Source organism: Echinops telfairi, unplaced genomic scaffold, assembly GCF_000313985.2.
Source record: "Echinops telfairi isolate 266 unplaced genomic scaffold, ASM31398v2 ScPeMD7_3533;HRSCAF=4204_0, whole genome shotgun sequence".
Lineage (NCBI taxonomy): Eukaryota > Metazoa > Chordata > Mammalia > Afrosoricida > Tenrecidae > Echinops > Echinops telfairi.
In genome coordinates this window covers 42,589,253-42,614,937 of record NW_022107431.1, presented here as the reverse complement: position 1 = coordinate 42,614,937, position 25,685 = coordinate 42,589,253, and the positions used below count along the sequence as shown (strand labels likewise).

Here is a 25,685-nt window from a genome sequence, read left to right as displayed (position 1 = left end):
TCTCATAGTGGGGTTGGCCACGTGGTCCTCTCTGTGGACTGGCTGCTCTATTTGGCCTAGTGGGTCAGGATGTGCTCCAGTCTCTCCTCCTCCCCGTCACCATTACTTTTAAAACATTTTCTTTCTTCTTGAGCTCTTTGATAGCAGCTCCACCTTTTCCCCTCTCTCACCTACCCTACTGCCCCAGGAACCCTTATTATTATATATTATTATTTAATAATTATTTATACATATTATATAATATATAATTATATAATTAAATAAATCTAATTATTAAATTAAATACTTAAATAGATTATTTAATTATTATATATTATATATTATTATTATCTTACACCATCCAATATATTCATTCACCTGCAATTCTGTTATTTATCTTCATTTTGAAAAGATATAGGTAATAGTCCATTGCCTTCTTGACTTCATTTCTTATGTGTGTTATCATTCTAATTTTTGTTCCTCTGGGTAAATGTGGTACTTTGTTTTTGTTTTTATCAGCTTTTAAGATTTTTCTCTTTATCTCTGGTTTTCAGACAATTTAATTTTGACATGCTTATTGTTTTCTTCACATTTCTTCCCTTTGATGTTAGTATAGTTTCCTGGATCTTTCAATTTACAGAAATTTATTTTCATTATTTCTTCAAATGTGTTTCTGTACCTTTCTGGAAGACATTTACATAAATGTGAGATTGAATGATACTGGAACACAGGTTTTATCTGTGTTCTTTCCAATATTTTAGTGTTTCATTTTGAATAACCTTATTATTTCTTCAAGCTTATCTTTTTGTCTCATAATGTCTAGCTCTTAATCCCTTCTTGATTATGATTATAGTAACTTGTCTACTAAGACTGTCGTCTGTTATTCCTGGATCTGTTTGTATTGACTGATGATTCTCTTAATTACAGATATTCCTTCTGCTTTGCATACCTGGTAGTTTTTAATTGTATGTTATTCATTACATCTGCAATCATTTTGATTATTTCAAGTCTTGCTATTAGCCTTATTTGGCAATGTCCAGGGCAGCCCTCAGTCTAAGGTCATTCCATTACTCACCACTCAACTACAATGAAGTAACATCTTGCTGAGGACACCACTGTGCTAAACACGGAGCACCGTGTGTTAAAAGACCTTTATACTCTGTCTTCCTTTAAGGAGTCCTACATTATTATTTTGCAGGCAGCTAAATTACCTAGAGATTACTTTGATTCCCTTAAGGGTTATTTTTAAAGCTTTTCTAAAATTGGTATAGATTTGCTTTATATCTATCTCTAGTTTACTATTTCCACTAAGATGTTGAATCTTTTGACTTCTCTATATTTGTTGTTTGTGTCTTCATACATCTATGCCCATACAGTTATTAACTATATTTTTTTAAAAAAACGTGCTTATAATGTACATTATCAAAGAAAGACAAGGAACCGTAAGGGTTTTATCTGACTCTAGAGTCAGTTACTTGGAAAAGATCACTTGGGGAGATGGATGGTGGCACTTAACAGGAGGAGAAAGCAACAGGCTAAGTTTCTGGGGACTACTGCAAGAAAAAATGAGACTAGAGAGCTGACCTAGACCTCAAAGGTGATCCCACGTCTAACAAATAAGGAAATACACCTGAGATTTCTCACAGGAACTCATGGTATAGTGGGTTACCTGCTGAGCTGTAAACTGCAAGATCAGCAAGTTTGAGCCCCCCAGGTGCTCTGAGGGAGAACTATGCAGCTTTCAGCTCCCTTAAAGATTTACCACCTGGGAAACTCAATGGGGGCAGTCCTATTTTGTTCTATAGGGTCAGTAGTGGGTCAGAATCAACTTGATGGCAGTGAGGTTATTTTAGGTTTTTGTTTTTATGTTTTTTTAAATACTCATTGTTTTTTCAATACCCATTGTTGACAACTTCAAAATGAGGAGCTAAAGCAGTGGTTCTCAAGCTGTGGGGGTCGAATGACCCTTTCACAGGGGTTGCCCGATTCATAACAGTAGCAAAATTACACTTATGAAGTAACAACAAAAATAATTTTATGGATGGGGGTCACCACAACATGAGGAACTGTATTAAAGGGTCACGGCATTCGTAAGGTTGAGAACCACTGAGCTAAAGAGTTGGGGTGCAGTGTTAAAATAAAACATTGTTTTTCCTGGGTAATTAGAGGTTAGAAACATACCCTTGATCTCATTAAATGAATTCAGCCAATAAGCAAACTTGTATATGCAAGCAGGTTAAAGGCTTTGCAGATTGACCAAGGACAAAACTAACAGTCTCTTTTCTCCACCATCATAATTTTTCCTGGACAGATTAGTATCAGAATCAGAATTTAGTATCTGTGTAAGTATCAGAAACTGTCATGGAATATTTTAGAGATAGGATTCTGCTAAGTAGAGGTATAATATAAACAAAGGAAATCAATCTAAAATACATTAAGCATTTAGAAGAAGGCCCACCTGATCAATAACCAAGGTGGATTAAGTTTCACCTTGCCAAGCAGAAAGCGAGAGTTTTGAGAATGATGAGGGCAACGAATGTGTAAGTGTGCTTCACACAATTGATGTATGTGTGGATTATGATAAAGAGTTGTATGAGCCCCAATAAAATGATTTTTTTAAAGTTTCACCTGAATTGTTATTATTAATGATTCACCATGGGCTAGATTATCTCTAAAGCACTTTCTAATTATGACATATTCTGTCTTCTTAATCAAACATAACTGATGACTTCTCATTATGCATGTTTTACTGACTATATTTCTTATACTAAGAGTAAACATTTCAACTATTGTCATCGTCCAAAGTTGCCGCCACTTTTATTGTTTACCAGCTGATACTGGTCCATTAGCCTTGACCTAGTCAACACCTACATAAGACTTAACGGTGCTATTAGGATGCATTTCCTTGCTGCTCTGTGCAGCTGGCTTGCGCATTGTTGCATAGACATTGATGGGAACATCAGTTATTGTCAGGCAATGACTTCCAGGACATCGTCGGAGCTGCCTGGATAACAGAGAAAATAATACGTAGTTACTCAAAAGGAAGTATTTTTAACTGGGTGTCAAAGTTTGAGTGCATATTTGACTGTTTGAAATAGTCTTGACATCTTTGAAATCATGAAGTAATTATAACAGGGACACTGATGAAGCAAACATTTTAGATTTCTGTTACAAAGAAATTATGGCTGTTGCTTGACATTTAATCGTAGGAAACTAATAAATACAAAGGTACTCCTTTATAGCCAAGTCAATAGTATTGCGATTAATAATTGCTAAATAGCAAAGAGAGAGAAAATGCATCGTGGTAATGCAATGACAATTTGTTCTTAATACACTTTAACATAACTTTAGTTCAATGATTTAAAAAGTAAGAGCTTTGTGGGCAAATATAAACATGAACACACTACTCCACATTCTAGTCAAAAGTTGAAAGAATCTCAGCTTTGAAAGGCCTTCACATTACATGTAGTCCAAAAAGCGTCTGCTTGAATTTCTTTTCCAAGGCTCTCAACAAATAGTTATTCAACCTTAAACGTTCTAAAACCAGGAGCTCACTACTTCCCAAAATACCCTAATCAATCCTTGAATAATTGATTGTTTAAGTTTGTGCTTATTTAAACTTAAATCTGTGTTCCAAAAAATTCCAAGCAATGAGATAAGAAATAATGAAATATTGAATATTTTTCTATGGTAAAAATATACATATATGGAAAATGAGGATGCATTTTATTTATTATAGGTTTGTTTAAAATTTTGTAAAACTCATTTAATTTCATGGAATCTTCACATTATATATATATCTATTTCTGATGAGGGTCAAGTACAAATCAAAGTGATATAAGTCTAAGATTAGAGACTGACTCATTTTCATATTTATAGCCTTATGAAAGATATCAGGTATGGCTCTTTAATTGAACATTAGCTAATCTTTATATTATCACCAGTCTTGTAAAAATGTGTTGATGGTACAGTCACTGTAGAAAACAGTTGTCTGTTGCTCACAATGTTAAATATGCAATTATCATATGATATAGCAGTTTCACATATATGTGCACATACATATAAAAGAAAGATAGTAGAAACTGAAGCAGACACAATTGCTACCAGTATCTATAGAAATAATTCAAGTCTCCATCAACAAATGAATAGATAGACAAAACATGACATATATATTCAACGGAATAGTATTCCGCTATCAAGAGAGATGAAGTTCTGATATATGCTTTGACATGCATAAACCTTAAAAATATTATGCTAATTTAAATAAGTTAGATCCCAAAGGGCAAATAGTGTATCAGTCTACTTAAGTGAAATAGAATAGGCAAATCCATCCAGACAGAAAAAAGATCGGAGATTACCAGAGACTAGGGGTAGGGTAGAAGGGGGAGTTATTATTCAATAGGTACAGAGTTTCTGTTTGGGTGCTGAGAAGGTTTTGGAAATATACAAGAGTGAAGGTTGCGCATCATTGTGAATGTAATTAATACCTTTAAAAAGTGAAAATGGCCAATAGGATGTCACGCTGTTGTTGGGTGCCACTGAGTTGCTTTCTACTCACAGAGGACTCGTAGTACAGAACAGAGGACACTGCCACCACCTGCACTGTCCTCACATTGTTGTGTGAAGCCACCGGGGCAGCCACTGTGTCCGTCTCTCTTGCTGAGGGCCTTCCTCTTTTTCATTGCCCCTCCGCTGGGCATGACGTCCTTCTCCAGAGACTGGTCTCTCCAGACAACATATCCAAGTAATTGAGATGAAGCCTCATCCTCCTTGCCTCCAAGGAACATTCTTCTGCTTCCTCCAACAAAGATCTCTTTGCTCTTTGGGCATGGTGCTTCCAATATTCTTTGCCAGCACCACAATTCAAACACGTCAATTCTTCTTCTGTTGTCTTTATTCGGCGTCCAACTTGCACATGCCATGAGGTGATTGAGAAAATCCTGGCTTGGTTCAGACAGACCTTAGTCCTCAAAGTCACAGCTTTGCTTTTCATCACTTTAAAGAACTCTCGTGCAGCAGATTTACCCAAGGCAATGCGTCCTTTGGTCTCTTGATTGCTACTTCCGTGAGCATTGATAGTGGATTCCAGCAAAACAAAATCCTTGACAACTTCAATCTGTTCTCCATTTATCATGATGTTAAGTATTTGTCCAATCGTGAACATTTTTTCTTTACATTGAATTGTAATACATTCTGAAGGCTGCAGTCTGTAATTTTTATCAGCAAACGCTTCAATTCCCCCTTATTTTCATCAAGCAATGTTGTGTCATCTGTATATCACAAGTTGTTAATAAGCCTTTCTCCTATCCTGATGCTGCCTCCTTCTTCTTACAATTGTTTCTCTGATTATTTGTTCAGCCTACAGATTGGATAGTGCTCGAGAGGTTTCCAGTATCTGATAGTATTTTGGTACTATCCATAAGGGTGTCGGTGGCTAAGTCCTCTGATGTGGATAGTCTATTCCTTCTCTGTGGTCTGTCCTTAGTCTGAAAGCTCAGCTGAACCAGCTCACTTTGGGTGACTCTTCTGGTATTTGAAATCCCAGTGACATAGCTTCCAGCAACACATAAGCCACACAGTACAACTAACAGACAAGTGGCAGAGTATTTTTACAAGTATGTGTGTGTGTGTTTTACAATAATATATATCTTTTATCATTTAAAAAAAGAATTTTTCTATCATCTAGACTTACGGAGCTGTAAAATACAGAATCTACTACACAAGTCTGGTCTCTTTTAATATGGATTTAATAACAGCAGTGTTTTTCTTTCCCTTGCCTATATTGAACATCAAGTAAAGCTTAAGCTGTAGAAAGACATGAGACATTCTCTCAGCTGTAAGATCAGAGAGCTTTACCTGGTTGGTGAAGTCTCTTTCCCATTAGCGGCAGCACTAGAGCTCAACCCAAGTTCCAGGCCTATTGAAGAATCTCCTCCTTCCATTGGAAAACTCCTTGCCTGGATCCCAAACCGAAAAGGCATAATTCACTGAAGACCTAGGTTCATAAATTAAAATCAAATGGTGAGAAGGCTGTCTTCAAATTGTTCTTTATACTTTTTTAATGTTGCTGCCTTTGTTATAGGCAAACAGAAATGTTCTGAAAATAACATCCAAAAATATCTTTAAAATGTGTGAAATTGCTATATTACATAAATTACTATATTACAATAATATAGTAATTATATTACTATACTAATTAATAATTACTATATTATCAATTACTAAATTACTATATTACATTTCAAATGTGTGAAATTACTACATTACTATATTATATAATTATGATATTATATGTACTATATTACAAATATATGTAATATATGTAAAGTTTTTGTTTCCTCCCTCCCCATTCCATGTTTGTCTTTGTCACCATTGAATCTTCAATTCCTTCACTAGTTTCTGGGACAAAATAGGTCCTTACTAGTTACCTTCAGTAACTTGGCATGTTTTCAGCTTTTAGCCCCAGAAGAATAGGAAACTGTCTTGTACCTCTTTCTTATGCCTAAAACGTAACTACTTAGTGGGGGTTGTAATGCTTAATAAAAATGTACTACATTTATGGATTCGTATGACTATATAAAGACAGTACATATTAACTAACTTAACCAAGATGCAAAGACTTACCAAAATTGGTCGAGTGTGATTCCTGGACAGGTGAATAGATCAACTGCTTCTCCTGTCCTTCCATAGAAGACTGGAATGGCCAAAAGAATGATGATCAAATGTCTCAGTGACACGCAGAAATTATGACATCAGAAGATTCTCTCACAGAGTTTCATTCCTGCCAAAGGATCAGATCTCTCAATTCCCCCCTCTCAATTCAGCAATACGCTGAAAGCTAGCTTACATTTAGAAGCTGCTCAACAATAACTGGGTGCTTGGTTTACTTTTTTGCTTTAAACTTGGGTTGAGGATTTTATACTTGTCAGCACTGTCTTCTTTAGTGCTCTACAGTATTAAATATTATCTTAATCTATAAATGCATTTTATCTATCACCTAAAGAAGCCTGGTGGTACAATGGTTAAGCACTCAGCTGCTAACGTCAAGGTTAGAAGTTCCCCCACCAAGCCTCTCTGTGGAAGACAGACCTGGTCATTTGCTCCGGTAAAGTTTACAGCCTAGAAAGCCCGATGGAGAAGTCCTATCCTGTCACACACTATGAGTAGAAAATTCAACTTGACAAGGCTTAACAATCACAACAGCAGCAGCACTATATACCTACAGCCAATCGATTGGAACAACACAATGCTTGAGTCCCTCACTCTATGTCCCACTTCTACTTCTTCATTCTTGCTATTTTCCAGATTTACCCTCAATAACTTCAATTGATCCAACCTACCTTCCTCCTCAAACCATTCACTTGCCCTCAAAACTGCACCTGTACAAATTTCCCTAAAACTCTTCCCCAGAATTCACCTCGACTACAAGGACTACCTTTTTTCCCCTAGTTTTTTAAACAGCTTTTGAAATTACCAGAAGGGATAGCTTATACTGTCCGATTATTTCATTGGTTCTTGAGCTTCTCCCTCTGCTCACCTCTTCATTTCCCTGGTGTCCCTCCTTTCTGAAGGACTGTTGATGGCTTCCATACTCAGGGCTAAGCTCAGCGTATTCCTGCCCCACTCAATAATATTGAAGATGTACACCTTGTAGCCTTAAAATTACTGTTCAGATAACCATTTTTCCCATCTTTATAGCTGATTACTATTTAATGCAAGTTAGCAGTTTTAGGCCTAATTTTTAAGCCTTTATTATGTATATTTTATGCTAAGCTCTATTTCCCTTTGTACAATGTGCAAAGAATATTAGATATAGTCAAAAATTAAATGGAGCACATAAATATTGATGTGCTAGGCATCAGTGGATTGAAATAGCCTGCCATCGCCATTTAAATCAGACACTTCTATGGTTTACTAAGCCGGGAACAACATCTGCCCAGCATTAGTTGTGAGTGTTGGCTTACCCAAAGGAACCATGGTAGCCCTGGTGGTGGTGTTAAGCGTTGGACTGATAACCACAAGATTGCTGGTTCAACCCCAGCAGCCACTCCACAAGAGAAAGATGAGTCTATGTGTTCCCATAAAGAGTTACAGCCCTGGGATTCCTGTATAAGGTTACTGTGAGCCAGAATTGAGAACAGTGGGTCATTGGCTTAGTTAAGTGTGTTACTTGGTCAACAGATGATCGGAGGCCTTCTTCTTCAGGGCAAAACATTCAGTGTTCCTTAAAAGAAAAATACATGAAAAGAAAACCTGAGTCTGGTGCTTCTTAGTTGATCTCTAGTGAACGTCAGCTTGTGAACAGAATCCTGAGTCTAACTCTGCAATGAAATATCATGGTGATTTTTTAACATCCTCTTTTATCTTTGATCAAATGGAAGCCTGCTAGCATAGTGGGTTACACGATGGACTGCTAATCTGAAGGTCAGCAGTTCAAATTTACCAGCCACTCCATGGAAGAAAGATGAGGCTTTCTGGTCGCATACAGAGTTACAGCCTAGGAAACCCATAGGGCAGTTCTGCTCTGTACTATAGGTTACTGTGAGCTAGACTCTACCCAACGACAGTGAGCTAGGGAGAGTTCTTTTCTCAAAACATAGTATATAGGGAAGGCAGCCTATACAGGTGACAGTTCACAGCTAGTTCTGTGTAACTGATATTCTCTTCTCGAGGTAAGCCAAGGGAATTGATGTGGGACCACTGATTTACTCTCAGGCTTTTTTCACCCGGCTTGATCGTCTCACTGAACTTTTTATCAGGAAAGCAGTGTCTCCTTTGGATTTCCCTGCAGCAGCATCTTTTAAAAACAGTGGGAGGCAGGGTACCACTGCCATGTCCTTTACCCCAACAAAGAACCAGCAGATGAAATTGTCCCTAGCATTGATTCACAAGAGTACACCTGTCCTGCTCAGACTCACAGTACACTGCGCACTGGGTGGGGTCACTCTCTCAGACTTGCCAGACTGCCTGTATGTCCTCCACATGGACTGCTCCCCTAGCAAACAGCTGGTATAGAATACCCAGCCTTTGAGAAACTGGTGGTAGATACCTGTTTGCTGGGCTGCCTTAGGGGCACTGAGGCAGAAGTCAGTCAAGGAACCCTAGCTAACAGCTAGACAGCTAGACACATACACACACACACACACACACACACACACACACACTTCCCAAAATGTAAAGAATCTTCAAAGATATGGAGAGTATTCCCACCTCCTGCAGTGTGCTAGCCTTGAACCTGTCAACAGAGTGCATTAAAAAAAAAGACCAAATCTTTCCTGTTCAAATGTTCTTAATTTAACTTTTCCATGTACAGCTTCTGGGGCCCATGACTACCACTAGCAGGGTAGCGCTCTGCAGAGGCCAGAACACCGTATGAACTGGCAGCACACCTCCCTGAAGTGATTCCTTCTACCCACATCACTGCCTAAAAAATAGACCAAACTCTGCAATTGTTGGAAGCTCCAGCTTCTAACACTAACTTCTTGCTCAAAAAGCAGCTAAGATGCTGTTTGCAATTGCAGGATGTTTTTTGTTACTAGTGACTTTGTCCCTCATCCTTTAAGCTATGTTATTAGGAGGGCCAGTCCCTAGAAAAGGGCACCATGCTTGGTAAAGTGAAAGGTGAAAGAAAAAGAGAAAGCTCCTCCGTGGGATGGACTAACTCAGTATTTCCAACACTGGACTCAAACAGAGCGACAATTGTGCAGATGGGACAGGATGGGGCAGTGTTTGGACCTACTGTACATAGAGTTGCTATGTGTCAGAACCAACCCAACAACCTCTAACAAGAACAAATTATTAATCCCAAGATAGATAAGGACTAAGATAAAAACATCTAAATGGAAATGTGCGGTGGCCATCGCATCATCAACAAGCCACTGCAATTTCAAATTACCACCTATCAGAGAAATGTGACAACAAACATTTCTCTTAGTAGGGGAATAAGGCATGCTAGTCAATCATCAGTTCGTACTGATAAGCATTAAAAATACATATAATTTAACTTTTTATTGGAGAAGACTTCTTACAATTTCTAATTCCTCAAAATGTTTGTGGAAAATATTGCATTCAAGGAATGCTTTCAATCAAGAGTCCTGGTGGTATAGTGGTTACTGTGGGTGAAACTACCATCTGCTAAATGTGAGAAGCCAAAGAAACCCACAGGGCAGTTCTACCGGCCTACAGTGTTGCTATGAGTCAGAATCGACTCGACGGCAAACTCAATCACACTCACCGCCATCGGGTCAAATCCAACTCACAGCAACCCTGCAGGACAGGGTGGAACCGCCCCTGTGGGTTTCCGAGACTGGCACTCTACTAGAAAGCCTCCTCTTTCTCCCCAGGAGCAGCAGGTGGTTTCCAACCGCTAACCATAACCACTTCATGGCAGTGAGGTATTTTGTTGTTGTTTGTTTCTTACTTGAAATCTGATGTAATTTGATCATTTGCTTTCCAGTGTTTGAAAAATTTTAAGAATTTGCTAACTTTCCGTAATGAGTGCTTTTTCAATCATTTGCTCTCCCATGAACACTGCATAAATCAAATACCTAATTTAACCCTATCTCTTTCATTAGCCTTCTCCCCCGTCTACAATCTCACCCACTGATTCCAATTGCACTTATAAGAGCCACACCGACACTGTAAATCAACATCCTGAGTTTCTTGTGTGTCTTCTGTTAGATTTTGAGCTTGTTGGAGCTGGAGCGATCGATGACTTGATTTCTTTTTCATCCTCGATAGCCTATTAGTTATATTCTGGGCGCACACGACGTTCACCAAATACTAGTTGGGTGTCTTCGCTTTGCTCATTTTGGGTCTCGCTACCGTTTCGGGGTGCCCCACCACGTCCATTTGTCTAGCGTTTCTTTGTTCGCGGCAACCTTGCTCCTTCTCTATTAGAACCAAGGGCTCGCTGGTAAAAGATGTCAACGCCACATCCCGTGGACTCAGAACAAACGGAATTTGACCTACCGCTAGGGTGAGACTATACACGAGCACTAAACTTCTGATAAACGCTCATGGAGAGTTTTAACGAGCCATAGTTTAAACTCCAGAGCCTCCAGATACCCTGCCAGTTACCGGGGCCTCCCGAGCTGCGGTTACTCGAAGGTGTTTACCAGGCAGCGAGGATTTGCGGTCCTGAGCCCAGTCGCTATGGTAACGGGAGACGCGAGCGCGCCTGCGCGGGCCTTCTGAAGTAAAGTCTCAGCTTGAGCCCCAGGCGCGCTTGGCGACGGCCGCGCCTTGCGGCAGCGGCGTGACTTACGGCCGCCCCGTGGCTCGGAGAACGAAGTGGGCGGGCGCGGCGAATGCCCACGCCGGCGCGGGCTGCGGGCTGACTCGGACGGCCTGCTCCTCGGCATGACCCAGTCGGTGGTCGTGCAGGGTAAGTAGCGCCCCGCGGCGGGGACCTGGCCGAGAGCCCCCGTTTCCCGCACTCTAATGTCCGTTTTCCTTCCTCCCCTCCGGGGAGCAGTGGGACAGTGCGGAAACCAGATCGGCTGCTGCTTCTGGGACCTGGCGCTGAGGGAGCACGCCGCGGTCAACCAGGTACCGGCGCCCGGAGCCTCCCCGCCGCCGGTCATCGAAGTCCCTGCTCCCGATAAGTCAGAGCGCGAGTTCCGCTTCGATCTGACCGCTCTCCGTTGTATGAAACAGTCACTGTCAAGGAGATACCGGTGCTTCGACGTAGATTGACGTTAGACACTGACCGAGACCACGGGGTGGATCTGCCCCACTGGGTCCCGAGGCACACTTTCAATGGGAGTCGAAAGCCTGGCCCTTCTCCCCAAAGCCGATGGGGGCTTCAAATAATGGGCCGGTGCGTAACCACGACGCCACCAGAGTTCCCAGATCGTTTTTTCCAATTCTCGAGGCCCCTCGCATTTATCCATGTTCTTGTGAAGATCACCGAGGTAGTACTACTATATGTGAAAGTGCATTTTACAATAGGTAACACATGTCGTGGCTTTGTATACCTCAGTTCTTAAAATGGTCACCAAGAATTTAGAGGAAGCTCATTTGATGCGCCTGCTCTGCTGCCCTATGGGGAATCGTCCATCACCCCTGCTGCCTTGCAGCATGGATTCTCCTGCGAGGGGATTGGAAGAATCCTGACATGCTTTTTCAAAGCCTAGGTGGCTCATTGATGTGCATCAGCGGTTCTCATCCTGGGGGTCGAAAGACCCTTTCACAGGGGTCTCCCGATTCATAACAGTAGCAAAATGACAATGATGAAGTAGCAACGAAAATAATTTTATGGTTGGGGGGTCACCACCACATGAGGAACTATTAAAGGGTCTCGGCATTAGGAAGGTTGAGAACCACTGGTGTACATCTTCATGCAGAAGACTTGAGTTCAGGGCCAGCCCTTGCACCTCATCAGTAGCCACTATCCATCTGTCATTGGATGCTTGAGTGTTGCTCTGATGTTGAACAGGTGTGGGCAGAGCTTCCTCGGTAAGACACTAGAAAGAAAGGCCTGCCGATCTTCCCAAAATCAGCCAATGAAAACACCTATGAGTCATAATGGCCTTGTCCCCGTTGTACACAGGGTTTGCCATGAATCCTGCCAGCTACATGACAACTAACCACAACAGTAAAGCCACTAAGGTGGGGTGAGGTGAGGGGGGTGCCATGACTGTCCAGTAGGTTCCAACTCTTGGCAATGCCCTGTGTTACAGAGAACTGCCCTACAGGGTTTTCTTGGCCATACTCTTGGAGGACACACATTCCAGGCCTTGCAGGGAGCCACCCCTGGGTGGGTTCCAACTGCCATCCTTTTAGGTTAGCAGCTGAATGCAAACCACTTACACCACCCAGGCTCTCAACAAAGCCATTCATTACAAGTGCAGTGTTAATGACAGGTGTGATGTTATGTACCTTGTGCAATTATTAAAACTATACAATGTCATAAATAGATGTTTTTCTCTTTGTAGAGAGGAATTTATGATGAGGCAATAAGCAGCTTCTTTAGAAATGTGGACACCAGGTAAGAAGCCATTAAAGTCTATCAGAGCATGCTGAACCTTTTCCTGTCAACAGACTGGGAGAGCAGTCTGCAAACGTGAAGTGCAATAAAAACAGTTGATAACTGTGAAGAACGTGTCTGCCTTTCTGTTTGCTTTGGTTTTCTCATCACTGGAAGCATGGTCTGTAGAACTGGGCACCGTTTTTTCTGTTGAAGTCATGTTAGAAAGCAAAACCATCAGCATGATTTATTTTAACTTCACTCTGAAATGAAGATTGCGATTTTCTCTGAGGACATCTTGTTAGGGCATCTGTTCATGGTTAACTTGTGAGAGAAAAATTTATTGTATACTTTTCTCTGATCTTACTTATGACCTGGAATACTTAATGAATGATTAGAATGTGCTAAAAAAGCAGTTATTATATTGGCTTACTTAATAGCATATTCAAGGCAGCTTCATAAAGTTCATGGAACATTTTCATTACCTTTTGATTCCGTTTTCCCACAAGCTTCTTGAAGTCCTTGCATATACGTATCATATACTTTTTATCTGAAACAGTCATTTAACATTTGCTTTGTCTAGTTTTTAATATTAAATCCTTAAGGGAAGAGAATAAAATTATAGTAGATTGTTAGATTTTTAAATAATAGTGAGGTGTTTTTAACCTGTTCACCTTCCAACCTTGCTAAAGTCAAAACAATTCTTTGAAACAATATTAATTTCTGGTTTTACTCACTATGTTGTGTACTATAATAGGAAATTCTGATGACACAGTAGTTCATCAACTACAGTCATTGAAAGAGGAGGGAAAGGCAAAATAATGAAATGTCATTCCTTTTCAGGCAGCGATAGTTCCATTAACTGGGGAGGAGGAAATAACACTATTGTGCGTATGCTCATATCGCCTTGCAAAGCATAAAGACAGCCTGCTCTTTTCCACTTAGAAATAAGGTGCTCAGTAATGCTGGGATTCTGTTTAAACACTTGCTTTGCTAACATTTGATCAGGGGATGTTGTGTTTTTCTTGTTCTTTATGAAACTAAATGATGGTAGGCTTTAAATAAAAAATACATAATTGAGCCTGGTGGCGTAGTGGTTATGCGTTGAGCTCGATCTGCATAGTCGGCAGTTCGAAACCACCAGCTGCTCCAAGGGGGAAAGACTGGGCTTTCTATTCCCATAAATAGTTACAGTCTTGGAAACCCACAGGGGGGCCACTATGAAAAATGCATAATCATGTTCAATCCAATGAAATTTTCAGTTTTCATTTGTATCTTTGAGGCATTTATTTTCTGGAAAAGACCAATTCATTCTACTTCTGGTGAATTCTAAAGTCTAACCCTCAGATTGTGAACCCAGAAATTATTATTGGCACCTTGACAATGGGTGCATTGCGCTTCAGTACGGTCAGATTAACCAGAGTCAGAGATGAGAGATTAAAAAGCAGAAAAGTTAATGTATGAATTGACAGAAAAAGTGACTGAAAAAGACTATCAGAAAATTGTGGAGTGACCTTGGATTTATATCAAGGTGAATCAGGTGTAGGATTTCCTTAATGAGTGATAACCTCTATATTATTTGAGATACCAAAGAGTAGAGATTCCTTCATGATTGTGAACCAGAACATTTTTTCCTAAAAATTAAGAGACATGCTACTAAAATTTGCTTTTCAATGTTTTTACATCATTTCCTTGCATACCAAATCCTTGCCTCAACCCTACCTTTCTGGGTGGCCACCAACCCTTCATTGAATAACTTAGTCAAGACTAACTGCAAGCAGTTTTCACTGTATACGGTGATTTTACAAACTCGTCTGTGTTTGTAGTTCGCCAATACCGAGTTTGAATGGGCCAGGAGAAGGAGTGTGCAGCTTGCTACTCTACTTATGTGTTGACAGCACCTACTGCAGCTTTTCCAGAGATTAGTAAGAAAATTCTTTTTCAAATATGAGATCATATAATGTATACTTCAGTATCTTACTGAGGATATTTCCATGTATTTTTAATAATATGAAGAAATTTACCTATAATAGGTTGACAACATATGTTAGGTCTTGCAGCCCATAAAGTCTGCTTTGCAGCTATTTGACTCTGCCATTCAAGTGTGAGCATCCTTGTTAGGTGCCGTCTAGTTGGTTCCAAATCATAGTGACCATATGTACAATAGATGAGATACTGTCCGGACAGCACCATCCACACATTGTTCTTAGGTTTGAGCCCATTGTTGCAGCTACTATGTCAAACCATCTTGAGGACCTTCCTCTTTTGCACTGCCCCTCCACTTTACCAAGTGATGTCCCTCTCCAGGGAATGGTCTGTCTTGATAACGTGACAAAAGTAATTGAAATGAAGTCTTGACATCCTTCCCTCTAAGATGCATTCTGGCTGTACTTGTTCTTAGACAGGTCTGTTTGTTCTTTGGCAGTCCATGGTACGTTGAATATTCTTTGCCAACACCATAGTTTAACCCATCATTTTGTCTTTGGTCTTCTTTATTCGGTATCCAACTTTCATATGCGTATGAGGCCATTGTAAATACCATGGCTTGAGTCAGGCGGACAATAATCCTCAGTTAAACATCCTTGCTTTTCAACACTTTAAAGAGGTCTTGTGCAGCAAATTTGCCTAATGCATTAGATCTCTTGATTGCCGCTTCCATTTTGGATCTCAGCAAGATGAAATCCCTGACCATTTCAACAAGTGTGAACATAGTCATAGATAAAACATAAACATACATAACAGTTTCCAATAAAACTATGAAGAAAAGTAACCCAAGGACCATAGTGTGCTATTACCTTGCTCAAAACATTATCTGCTCAATTTAAAGTTGTTTTTACATATTCTGGCTTCTTGTGAGCTATATAGGTTAGATTTCTATATTTCAAAAAAATTCTCATCATTGAATCAATTCAGACTCATAGTGACCCTGTAGGGCATAGTAGAACTATCTCTGGGTTTCCAAGACAATCTTTAGGAGCAGGAAGCCGTCTTTTCCTCATGGAGTGAGTGATGGTTTTGAACTGCTGACTTTGTAGTTAGCAACCCAACGTGTAACCCACTATACCACCAGGGTTTTTTGTATAACTGGTATCCCAGTCAATTTATGTTTGCCTGCAGAAGAAAACAATTAGTGGTGACTTAAACGATAAAGACACCTAGTTACCTCCCAAAGAAATCTGGAAGTAGAATATTATAGGCTTAGAAGATCCAGATAGTGTCTTTCCAACAATTGAAAAGCCAGTAGTTATGGGCTTTTCTTCCTTGAGTTTATCACGTCAAAGCTATAAGAAATTGGCTCCAGGAGTCAAAGCAGGAAAATGAGATGTTGGCACCAACTGCGTCAGCATACCTCTTTTTGACGTCATTGGCCAGAACTGGATTACATCATCAGTCTTAATAACCAAGGAGCCTGATGGCAGAAAGTACCTCACTCTCAGCCTTACTGGGTCTTGGCAAGTGAGGGGATTGGGAATGATGCTGTGCCTGCCTCACGTGGCCTACATGTGTCTTCCAGCTTATGTAGCTGGAAGTTAACTCTATGATAACAGTGTTAATCATATAACGCTGTTAGCCATGAATAATCTTAAAACTTTTTAAAGAACTTTTCTCTTTTTCTATCTTTCAGAGCGGTTGGTGATGGTGGCAGTATTTCCAAGGGAAGAATTTGTTCTTTAAAAGCACGAGTAAGATATACATTTGAGTCGTTATATAGTGTGTGTTCTTAAAATAACTATAACTATCATGAGGACAAATTTTTATTTTGACTTCTCAAAAAAAAAAAAAAAGGATGCCAGAGACTTTCACTAATGGGGCATTTGTGTCCACCCCAAAACCTTATCGTGTTTGGTAGAGTCAGTGAAGAGGGAAGGCCGGCCCTCAACGACAGATTTGGGCTCACAAATAGGAACAATTGTGAGGATGGCATAGGACCGGGCAGTAGTTCATTCTGTTGTGCAGAGTCTTTGTGGGTAGGAGCCAAGTTGATGGACCGTAATAACAATATGCGCATGAGAAAACCAGAGGCCAAAAGGTTTTGATAAGTTGATGCTGGAAGGAATTGGAACAGCTTTGACTTCAGAACTTGGTTGCCTCTAGAAGGAGCCTCAAATACTCCCCAGACGGAGTTAAAGCCACCCTGGTAACGTTCCAGGAGTCCTAGTGGTGGCACGGGCGATGCATTACACTACTAACCACGAGGTTAGCAATTTCAAATCCACCACCTGTTCTACAAGAAAAAGGTGACTTTCTACTCTTGTCAAAATGTATAGCCTCTAAAGCCCAAAGGGACAGTTCTACTCTGCCCTACAGAGTCACTGTCAGAATTGACTCCATGGTAGTGAGTTGGGTCTTTTGAAGTAAATTCCCAAAGGGAGAGCAGAGCATGGGCCCGGTGAATGGAGGAAGGGATAGAAGGGTTGTTACTGTCGATCTGAATGCTGAGTGATTGGGAAAGTGGCAGACATGTCTCTCACTTCAGGAGCTGTGGAATTAGTCTGTCGTCTTTTATCCTTCCCTTTGCCAGATTGAAAGTATTTGAGGGTTTACTATTTTGTATGTTTATCTGATCTTCCATAAATCATCTCATAAGCAATATAAGCTGGTTTTATTTTTTTTCACTTTTATAAAACTTCTAGTACTGCAGTTTGCACATAGAGTGAAGTCCTCTTATATAGTTATATAGCTATTAAAGTCTAAGGTAAAAATTATAGGTTATCAGAAATATTTTTGAAAACTACTTAAAATTTGCCAATAAATTAATATAAAATGTATATCTAATGCTTTCTGTATATAAAGGATTGAATGCATTTGCAAAATAAAATTTTATTGTCTATTTTAACATATAATTTAGTCATACAGCATTCAATAGCATGACTAATTAACAAATCATTAAACTCACAAAATTTAAATGTGCCTGTAGTTTGACTACTGTAGTTAATACCTTACAAGTATTTAATTCAACTGTTGCCCTTGGTTAGCGAATAGGGCCCGATTGTAGATTGCACAAGTGTAGGTTCCGTGGGTTTGCATCTCAGCTTATTAGCTGGGCAATTATGGGCAAGTCGTTTCACTTTTAGGGGCTCACATTTCCTCACATTCTGCCAAAAGAATGAACAAATCTGCCTCAAGTTACTTTCATTTACAGAGTAGCTCATTCTAAAGGAAAATCTGCTGTTTATCTTTTTTCTTTCTTTCTCAGGCTGTCTTGATTGACATGGAAGAAGGCGTAGTGAATGAAATGCTGCAGGGACCATTGAGAGATGTATTTGATAGCAAGCAGCTCATCACCGATATTTCTGGCTCAGGGAATAATTGGTGAGAATATACTGAACATAAAATTTGAATGTCAACCATTAGGAGAAAACCGGAAAAGGGCCTTTTTTTTTTTAAAAGGGTCTTGCTGACATGAAAGCAAGGTGTGTGTTACCAGACATAACTCTTAAAAGTTATTGCCTCACAGTAATTCTGGTTGTTTTCAGTGCTCCTGTGCCCTGTGTATTTATTCTTACTGTATTGCTTTTGTTTGCATTTTTTTTAAGCAATCGGTAAAAAATTAACTTTCCCGTTTCCTCTTTGTAAATTGATTCTTGCATAAAACTAACCAGTAACAGTTACCTATAGTGTTTGACTTCATTGGGAGTTCCCCAGTGAGGTGAACTTAATAAGTTGATACACAGGTACAAGCCAGACTTGTCCCAGGATTCACAGCTAGTCTCAGGGCTGTGTTTGCCCCTTAAATATGTTGGCGGCTGGCGGTGGTGGTGTTAGCATTAGGTTAGCAATCCAACTCATAACTACTATGCCACCAGGATCACAAGATAGTTGAACATTATATCAACTGCCAGCAAGTCCACTCGGTCTCACAGGGACTCTGTAGGACAATGTGAACTGCTGCATAGTTTCAGAGACTGTAAATCTTTATGGGAGCAGCCAAGCTCTCTTTTCTCCTACAGAGCAGATGGTAGGTTTGAACCACCAACCTTGCAGGTAGTAGCCCAGTGTTTAACTTACATTGCCACCAGGACTCCATATCTGAGGATTGTGGATGCATGATTTTTGTTAACATTTTCAATCTAGAACTTTCGGGATGTTATAATACAACTTACTGACCTGAAATTATAAAATAGAATATGTTTAGTCTGCTAAACTCATACTGTAACTCAGAAATTATAAAATCAGCAAATAATAAAATGCCAGAACTTTTTAAAAATCTCTATTCTTCTTTCAGGGCTGTTGGTCACAAAGTTTTTGGCAGTCAGTACCAAGAAAAAATTTTGGAGAAACTCAGAAAATCAGCAGAGCAGTGTGATTGCTTGCAGTGTTTCTTTATAATACATTCCATGGGAGGAGGTAGGACTTGATTAACTACAAACAGGGTTAAGGAACCAGTGGGAATTGGTTTTGCAAGCATAAGTTTTGTTTTCCGGCCTGTAATTTATAAAAAATAGAACTATTATAAGTGTATGTTTATACATCTATGTATTTATGCATATGACTTTATTTTAAAATTGACATATTAAAATTGTACACGATTGTAGTTGAATCTCTTGCTCTTTAGCCAATACTTTGGGTAGTATGTGTGTTTCCATGTGCATGTAGATGGAGGGGGCTTCAAAAGGCTGGTGGAAAAATGGAATTAAAAGATAATGACCAAAAGAAAAAAGATAATGACATGTTTCCATGCACTTTTTGAAGGCCTTTCATATATATAATTATAACTTCACTGTGAAAGGAAGTGAAGCAGAGAAAGCCCACCTAACCACAGAGCTAGAGATGCATGTCAGGACTTGAAGCCTCACCACCCATGTTGTAGGGTGCCCTGGTGCACCATGGTTACAGTGCCCATCTGCTAAGCTCAAGGTCAGTAATTCTAACCCATCACGAGAGAAAGATGTGGCGGGCCGGCATCCTTAAAGATTCCCAAACTTGATAACCTTGGGGGGCAGGTCTCACTGTTCTGCTGAGTCGGGATCAATTCTGTCAATGGGTTTGGTTTAGTTTTCTGTGAGGCATGTGTTGTTTTCCTTCACTTATCTGAAGTTTGGTTAGTCATATTAATCAGAAGTAAAGTGGGAATTTAAGACTTTAACCCTTTTCTCTACAAATAATCCAAAAATTTTAATTCCTGAACAAATGTGTCCACAGTTGTATTGTGAATCACATACCCTACTTTCTTTCTGCTATCTGTATCCTCAGGGACAGGATCTGGACTTGGCACATTTCTACTAAAGGTGCTTGAGGATGAATTCCCGGAAGTATACCGATTTGTGACTTCAGTGTATCCTTCCAGTGAGGATGATGTCATAACCTCCCCCTATAACAGCATCTTGGCAATGAAGGAACTCAACGAGCACGCAGACTGCGTGTTGCCCATTGACAACCAAGTAAGAATGACTGGGGTGTCCAGGCAACTTGACACTCACGCAGTGCTATGTCTGTGTGCTTCTGTGAAGCATTCTCTCCGCTTTACTGTTCAACCTTCTGTTTTAGAGGAAAAGTAAGTTTATCTTGTTTCCCTTTCTGTTCTTTCCTGCTTAGTAGAATGCCGTCTGTAGCCAGACTTCCTAATAGCTCTCTCCCATGTTTCCCCTCAAAAGTCATTATTTGACATCATTAGCAAAATTGACACCGTGGTGAAATCCGGAAAACTGGGGAAAACCGTGAAACCTAAGAGCCTGGTTACTTCCAGTGTGGGGGCTTCCAGAAAGCGGCACCAGAAGCCCTTTGACGCGATGAACAACATCGTGGCAAACTTGCTTCTCAACCTCACAAGGTAAGCACAGCGATGGCATGTGCCACATTTCACTAGGCTTTTAACTATCAGTTTTTAGTTAGTATACATTTTAGGAGCTGCTCCTAAAAGTTTCCTTTTTAGATCTTGGCGTATTTCCCAAAGTACTTCTATAGAATGTTGAATACATATTTGATGATAAAAGATTTTAAAGTGGCTAAGTTTAAGAACCATTTGGTTAGATAAAATTAAACATTTTTTTGCTGTGAATGTCAGTCTTTTAAATCTGTTCATCTTTGCTCCCTCACTGGCCAGTTAGTCTAAAAGATACCCTAGACTTTGGTCTACAAGATTACTTTGGAAATGCTTTATTCAAGGTTCCACAATGTATTTAGCAGACCTTTGAGGAATGTAGTAAAGTTTACAGGGTGATTAAGTTCGTTTTGACCTACATATGTGTAATGGAGTATCTAAGTGCACAAATGACTAGGTGTTTAACCACTAACTGAAAGGTTGGCAGTTTGAAACCACCGAAGGCACCTTGAAAGCCAGGCCTAGTGATCTGCTTCCAAGGTCATCGTCGTGAGTGCCCCGGGGAGCAGAGTTCTACCCTGGGGTCAACATAAGTCAGAAGTGACTCAGATGGCAGCTGGTATTGGTACATGTGCTTTCGTCCATCTGGACTGTGTTAAATAAGATGTCTTTAGATTTAATTAGCAACTATAGTGGTATGTCGGTCACACTTCAGATCATCTAGATACAAATATGGCTATCGTTACTGTCAGGAGTCCTGGTAGTGTAATGGTTGATACACTCGGCTGCTCGTAACAGAAAGGTGGGTGGCTGGAACTCAGCAACTTCTCCATGGAGAAAAATCCTGGCCGTCGTTCCCTTTAAAGACTGCAGCCTGGGAAAGCCCTTGGGGCCGCTCTGTTTGCTATGTGCAGGATCGCTGTAAGTGGGAAATGATTTGATAACAGCATAGCCATGGGTTATATTTCAAATACCTCGGCCAAAAAATGAAAAAGAGCACATATATACTGCACTCAAGAACAATGTACAAAAGGATGTGTGAAAATGCTTCCCAAATAAATCGTTATAAAGTATGCCATTTAAAAATGAAAATCTCATTTTGATGTTGATTTTTTTTTTTTTCAGCTCTGCAAGGTTTGAAGGGTCTCTTAACATGGACCTCAATGAAATCAGCATGAATTTAGTTCCTTTTCCCCAACTTCATTATCTTGTGTCAAGCCTAACACCTCTATATACACTGGCAGACGTTAATGTTCCCCCTCGAAGGTACGATGTGGCTCTATTCCAATTTCTTGGAAACTGGAAGTGATTTCATCATTAGATGTTGTTAGTTGTCGGTGAGTCAGTTTCAACTCATGATGGCCCCGTGGAGCCCCTGTGTGGCACAAATGATAAAGCGCGGGACTCTAAAGTTGGTGGTTCAAACCCTCTTGAGGGCACTCAGAGGTGTAGACCCTGGCAATTGGGAACTTATGCTTGACAACTCTGTGGCGTGCAGTTCTACTCTGCACATATTGGGTCATCATGGATCTCCATGTTCCGACTGTTCTACGAAAGAAGAGGTGAAATGACCCAGTGATATGCTGTTGCTGGGCACGTTAAACAACGTGCACTGTAAGTGGAACAGGAAATCATTCATTAAATGTTCATTGTCAACATCTCAACATATTGAAATGTAGTACATTTAATGGACCTTTTTATATTATATATAATCTTACCTTTAATGTGGCCACATAGAATATAAACTTAGGCTCTAGTGTTTATTGCACAAGTGGTAATTAAGAAACTTTAATATTTGAAGTTGATTCTTTAAAAAGAGAAAAAGACCGACATTGTAATTAAATTCAACATGAAGAAAAAATGCTTGGACTTGTTCCTTCAACCTGAGTAGTTGAAAGCCAAATGAATTTTTTGTGATATTACTTGGTATATTTTGATAAAAATTAGACTTATGCCTTTTTTTTTTTCAATTTATAAATTCATATTGTGATTTATTTTATAGTTTTTAATTAAATGTGGTAGTGAAAATCTACATGGAACTTGCTGTGTTTGGATTCATTTTGATTTTGCTTTAGCTATTCTGAAGCTATTTCAGAGAGCTATCGTTTCAGTTACATCATCCCAGACACATTTATCCTTGATTAAAAAGTATGCCACTTGAGGGCAGAGTTCTAAAATAATCCTGACTTCTTATAAGTAGTTTCTAAACCAGTGAGTGTGATTTTTGAATGTGGTTTATATTAATGTCAGTTATATCCACGGTCCATCTTTATCAAAAGAAAATTAGTAATTAGAGGTCAAGAAAAATCATAACTATAAAAAAGTATATATTTCTTGAAATTTTGTTTCTAATATACACAAAGTTAAGTATGCTAATAATTATAAATAGCTCCTTCCTTGTTTTTTATAATTTATTGGATGAGAAGAAAAATCAAGAATGGGTTTGCCTACTTTTTGTACAGTGATCCTTTTGATGAAACGTCAATTCCTCCACTCCCTTAAAACATGCCCCAAAGCACGTACACGCCAAAGCTTGGAGTGCAGTAACAGAGAATTCATGAATTCTCCAGCTCACATGTTCCTCTATCCCTTCTACCTTGGGATAATCAGGATATAACATAAGCGCTATTCGAGTAGGACATTTTTATTCCTCCTTTTTATTCGTCCTGGGTCCATTGCACTTTGAATAGGAGCTAGCACATGGTATCCATTCAGTAAACAGCTATTGAATGAGTAGGCAGCATAGTTCCTATCCCTCTTTCAGACTTTCTGCAGATTCTGTTCACAGAGCTGCCTAGAATTATTAAAGGGACCTAGGTGTGTTTATTTTGAGTAAACTGGATTTAAGCACCAGAATTCGGTCAGATTAAGGGTGTAGGAGCCTGTGTATTATAGAGAGATTTTTTCAGTCACATGTATCTTCCTGTCTGTAACTGAAGGATAAAAGAACCTTAAGTAGTCTCCTTTTTTAGGGACCCTACAGAGTTTTGTCTATTACAGAGGAGCCTGGCATTGTCATTCAGTGGTGCCCTACTAATTATTAACACATGTACAGTGTAATCTATTGTACAGAGACAGAGTTATCTTAGTGGTGCCGGCTTTTAATTAGTTTTGGTAGTTCTGATATTATAAAGACATAAGTATACTGAACTAAATAATGATACAGTAAGTTTAGAAATGAGTACTACATAGAAGTTCGTTTATATTGCAGTTAAAATTTTGTAACAGAAATCAACAACATATTACAGAAGCATTTCTTTTTAAAAAGTAGATACTGCATAATTTCTTCTCATGCTTGTGATCAAGATTCTTTAAGAAAATGACAGTTGAGGTTGGACATAGATTCATAGATGGTTCTTTTCTTTATAGTCATTCATAGACGTATTATTCTGTATAACTATGGCTCTTTCATTGTCCTAGGTTGGATCAGATGTTTTCAGATGCTTTTAGCAAAGATCACCAACTAATTCGGGCTGACCCCAAACATAATCTCTACCTCGCCTGTGCCTTAATGGTTAGAGGAGATGTACAGATTTCTGATCTTCGCAGAAATATCGAAAGGTTTGCTTTTATGATTTTATGATTTTCAAGATAATGTGCACTGCTCAGGACAATGGAGCACAGTAGTTAAGACTACCTATTTTCAAATTCTAATAATTTAGTTTTACTACAGTGTGACCTTGACCAAACGACTTCACTTATTTTCCTCAAATAGAAAATACAGGATAATAATGATATAATGTTGTTTTTTGTTTCTTTGATTAAAGATCATTTTATTAGGGGCTCTTATAATAATCCATACATTAACTGGATCCAGCATATTTGTACATATATTGCCATCATTATTTTCTAAACATTGACTTTCTACATGAGTCCTTGGTATCAGCTCCTCTTTTTCCCCCTCCCTCCCCTCCTCGTGACCCCTTGATAACTAATAATTATTATTTTCTACCTTACACCCACCACTGTCTCCCTTCCCTCACGGTTTCTGTTGTTCGTCCCCCAGGCCAGGGAGGGTTATGTGTCGATCATTGCCATTGGTTACCACTTCCTCCCCTCCTTTCCCCACCTTCTCCCTACCCTCCTGATATCACCACTCCCATTTCTGTTCCTGAGGGGCTCATCTGACCTGGATTCCGTGTGGTGTAAGCTCTTAACTGTACCAGTGTATGTGCTCTGGTCTAGCCTGAAGTGAAAGGCAGGACTGGGGTCATGATAGTGGGGAGGGAGGAAGTCTTAAGGAACCAGAGGAATATTTTGTGTTTTATCAGTGCCTTTCAGTGATGCATAGTACTCCATTGTGTGTATGTGCCAGAGTTTTCTAATCCACTCATTTACTGATGGAAATTTAGGTTGTTTCCAGTTCTTTGCAATTGTGAATTGTGCTGCAGTTTGTGTTGTTATTTTTGAGTATTAAATGATGTATAAGAAATTTTAGCTGATGCTATTTGAGTTGCTCTTGTGAATGTCTTTATTACTTCCACTATTAGGACTATAATACTACCCCAACCACCGTCACAAAGTTATTTCCATCTCATAGAGACCCTATAGGACAGGGTAGAACTGTTCCATATGTTTTTTTAAGGCTATAAATCTCTACAGGGAAGCAGACATCCTCATCCCTCTCCCGTGTGGAGTGTGGCTGTCCGTGTGCACTGCCAACCTTGCAGTCCTTGTGTCCGTGTGCACTGCCTACACAGCGCTCAACCCACCGCTCCAGCCGCCATGGCTCCTACTTTTAAGTCCGTGCCTTACTGTCTATGTCAGTTTAGTTGCAAAGGAAATTTAAAATGGACTTTTTTTCCCTTACATATCCAGATTCTTGATGTTTTTAAATCACCATCACTAAGTGTTCCTTAGTTCACTGTAAGACATTTCCCTAAACTAACTTTGATACTGCAAATAGTAATGTGTCAGTCTGGGTAGACTAGAGAAACAAATCCATAGAAACTCATATGTGTATAAGAGAGAGAG

The 25,685-nt window shown here is 39.6% G+C and overlaps 2 protein-coding genes across 5 annotated transcripts in view; one reads left to right on the top strand and one right to left on the bottom strand.

Annotated features, from left to right (window-relative positions):
• Positions 1–2,782: 2,782 nt before the first annotated feature.
• Positions 2,783–11,055, bottom strand: FAM229B (family with sequence similarity 229 member B). The gene is made up of 4 exons (XM_004702193.2): positions 10,951–11,055; positions 6,604–6,760; positions 5,836–5,974; positions 2,783–2,983 (listed from the first exon to the last, which is right to left on the bottom strand). The coding sequence occupies exons 3-4, from the start codon at positions 5,958–5,960 to the stop codon at positions 2,836–2,838; spliced, it is 273 nt and encodes a 90-aa protein (XP_004702250.1). The 5' UTR covers positions 5,961–5,974; positions 6,604–6,760; positions 10,951–11,055; the 3' UTR covers positions 2,783–2,835.
• Positions 11,056–11,306: 251 nt separating this feature from the next.
• Positions 11,307–25,685, top strand: part of TUBE1 (tubulin epsilon 1) — a 16,405-nt gene continuing 2,026 nt past the window's right edge. The window contains exons 1-10 of one of the 4 annotated variants that reach the window (XM_004702009.2): positions 11,307–11,365; positions 11,456–11,529; positions 12,918–12,970; positions 16,575–16,632; positions 18,147–18,262; positions 19,176–19,297; positions 20,144–20,331; positions 20,545–20,720; positions 21,837–21,977; positions 24,132–24,272. In XM_004702009.2, coding sequence (XP_004702066.1) covers positions 11,341–11,365; positions 11,456–11,529; positions 12,918–12,970; positions 16,575–16,632; positions 18,147–18,262; positions 19,176–19,297; positions 20,144–20,331; positions 20,545–20,720; positions 21,837–21,977; positions 24,132–24,272 — 1,094 coding nt within the window. In that variant the 5' untranslated portion in view covers positions 11,307–11,340. The other 3 variants (XM_045294369.1, XM_045294368.1, XM_045294370.1) reach the window with 3 other exon arrangements.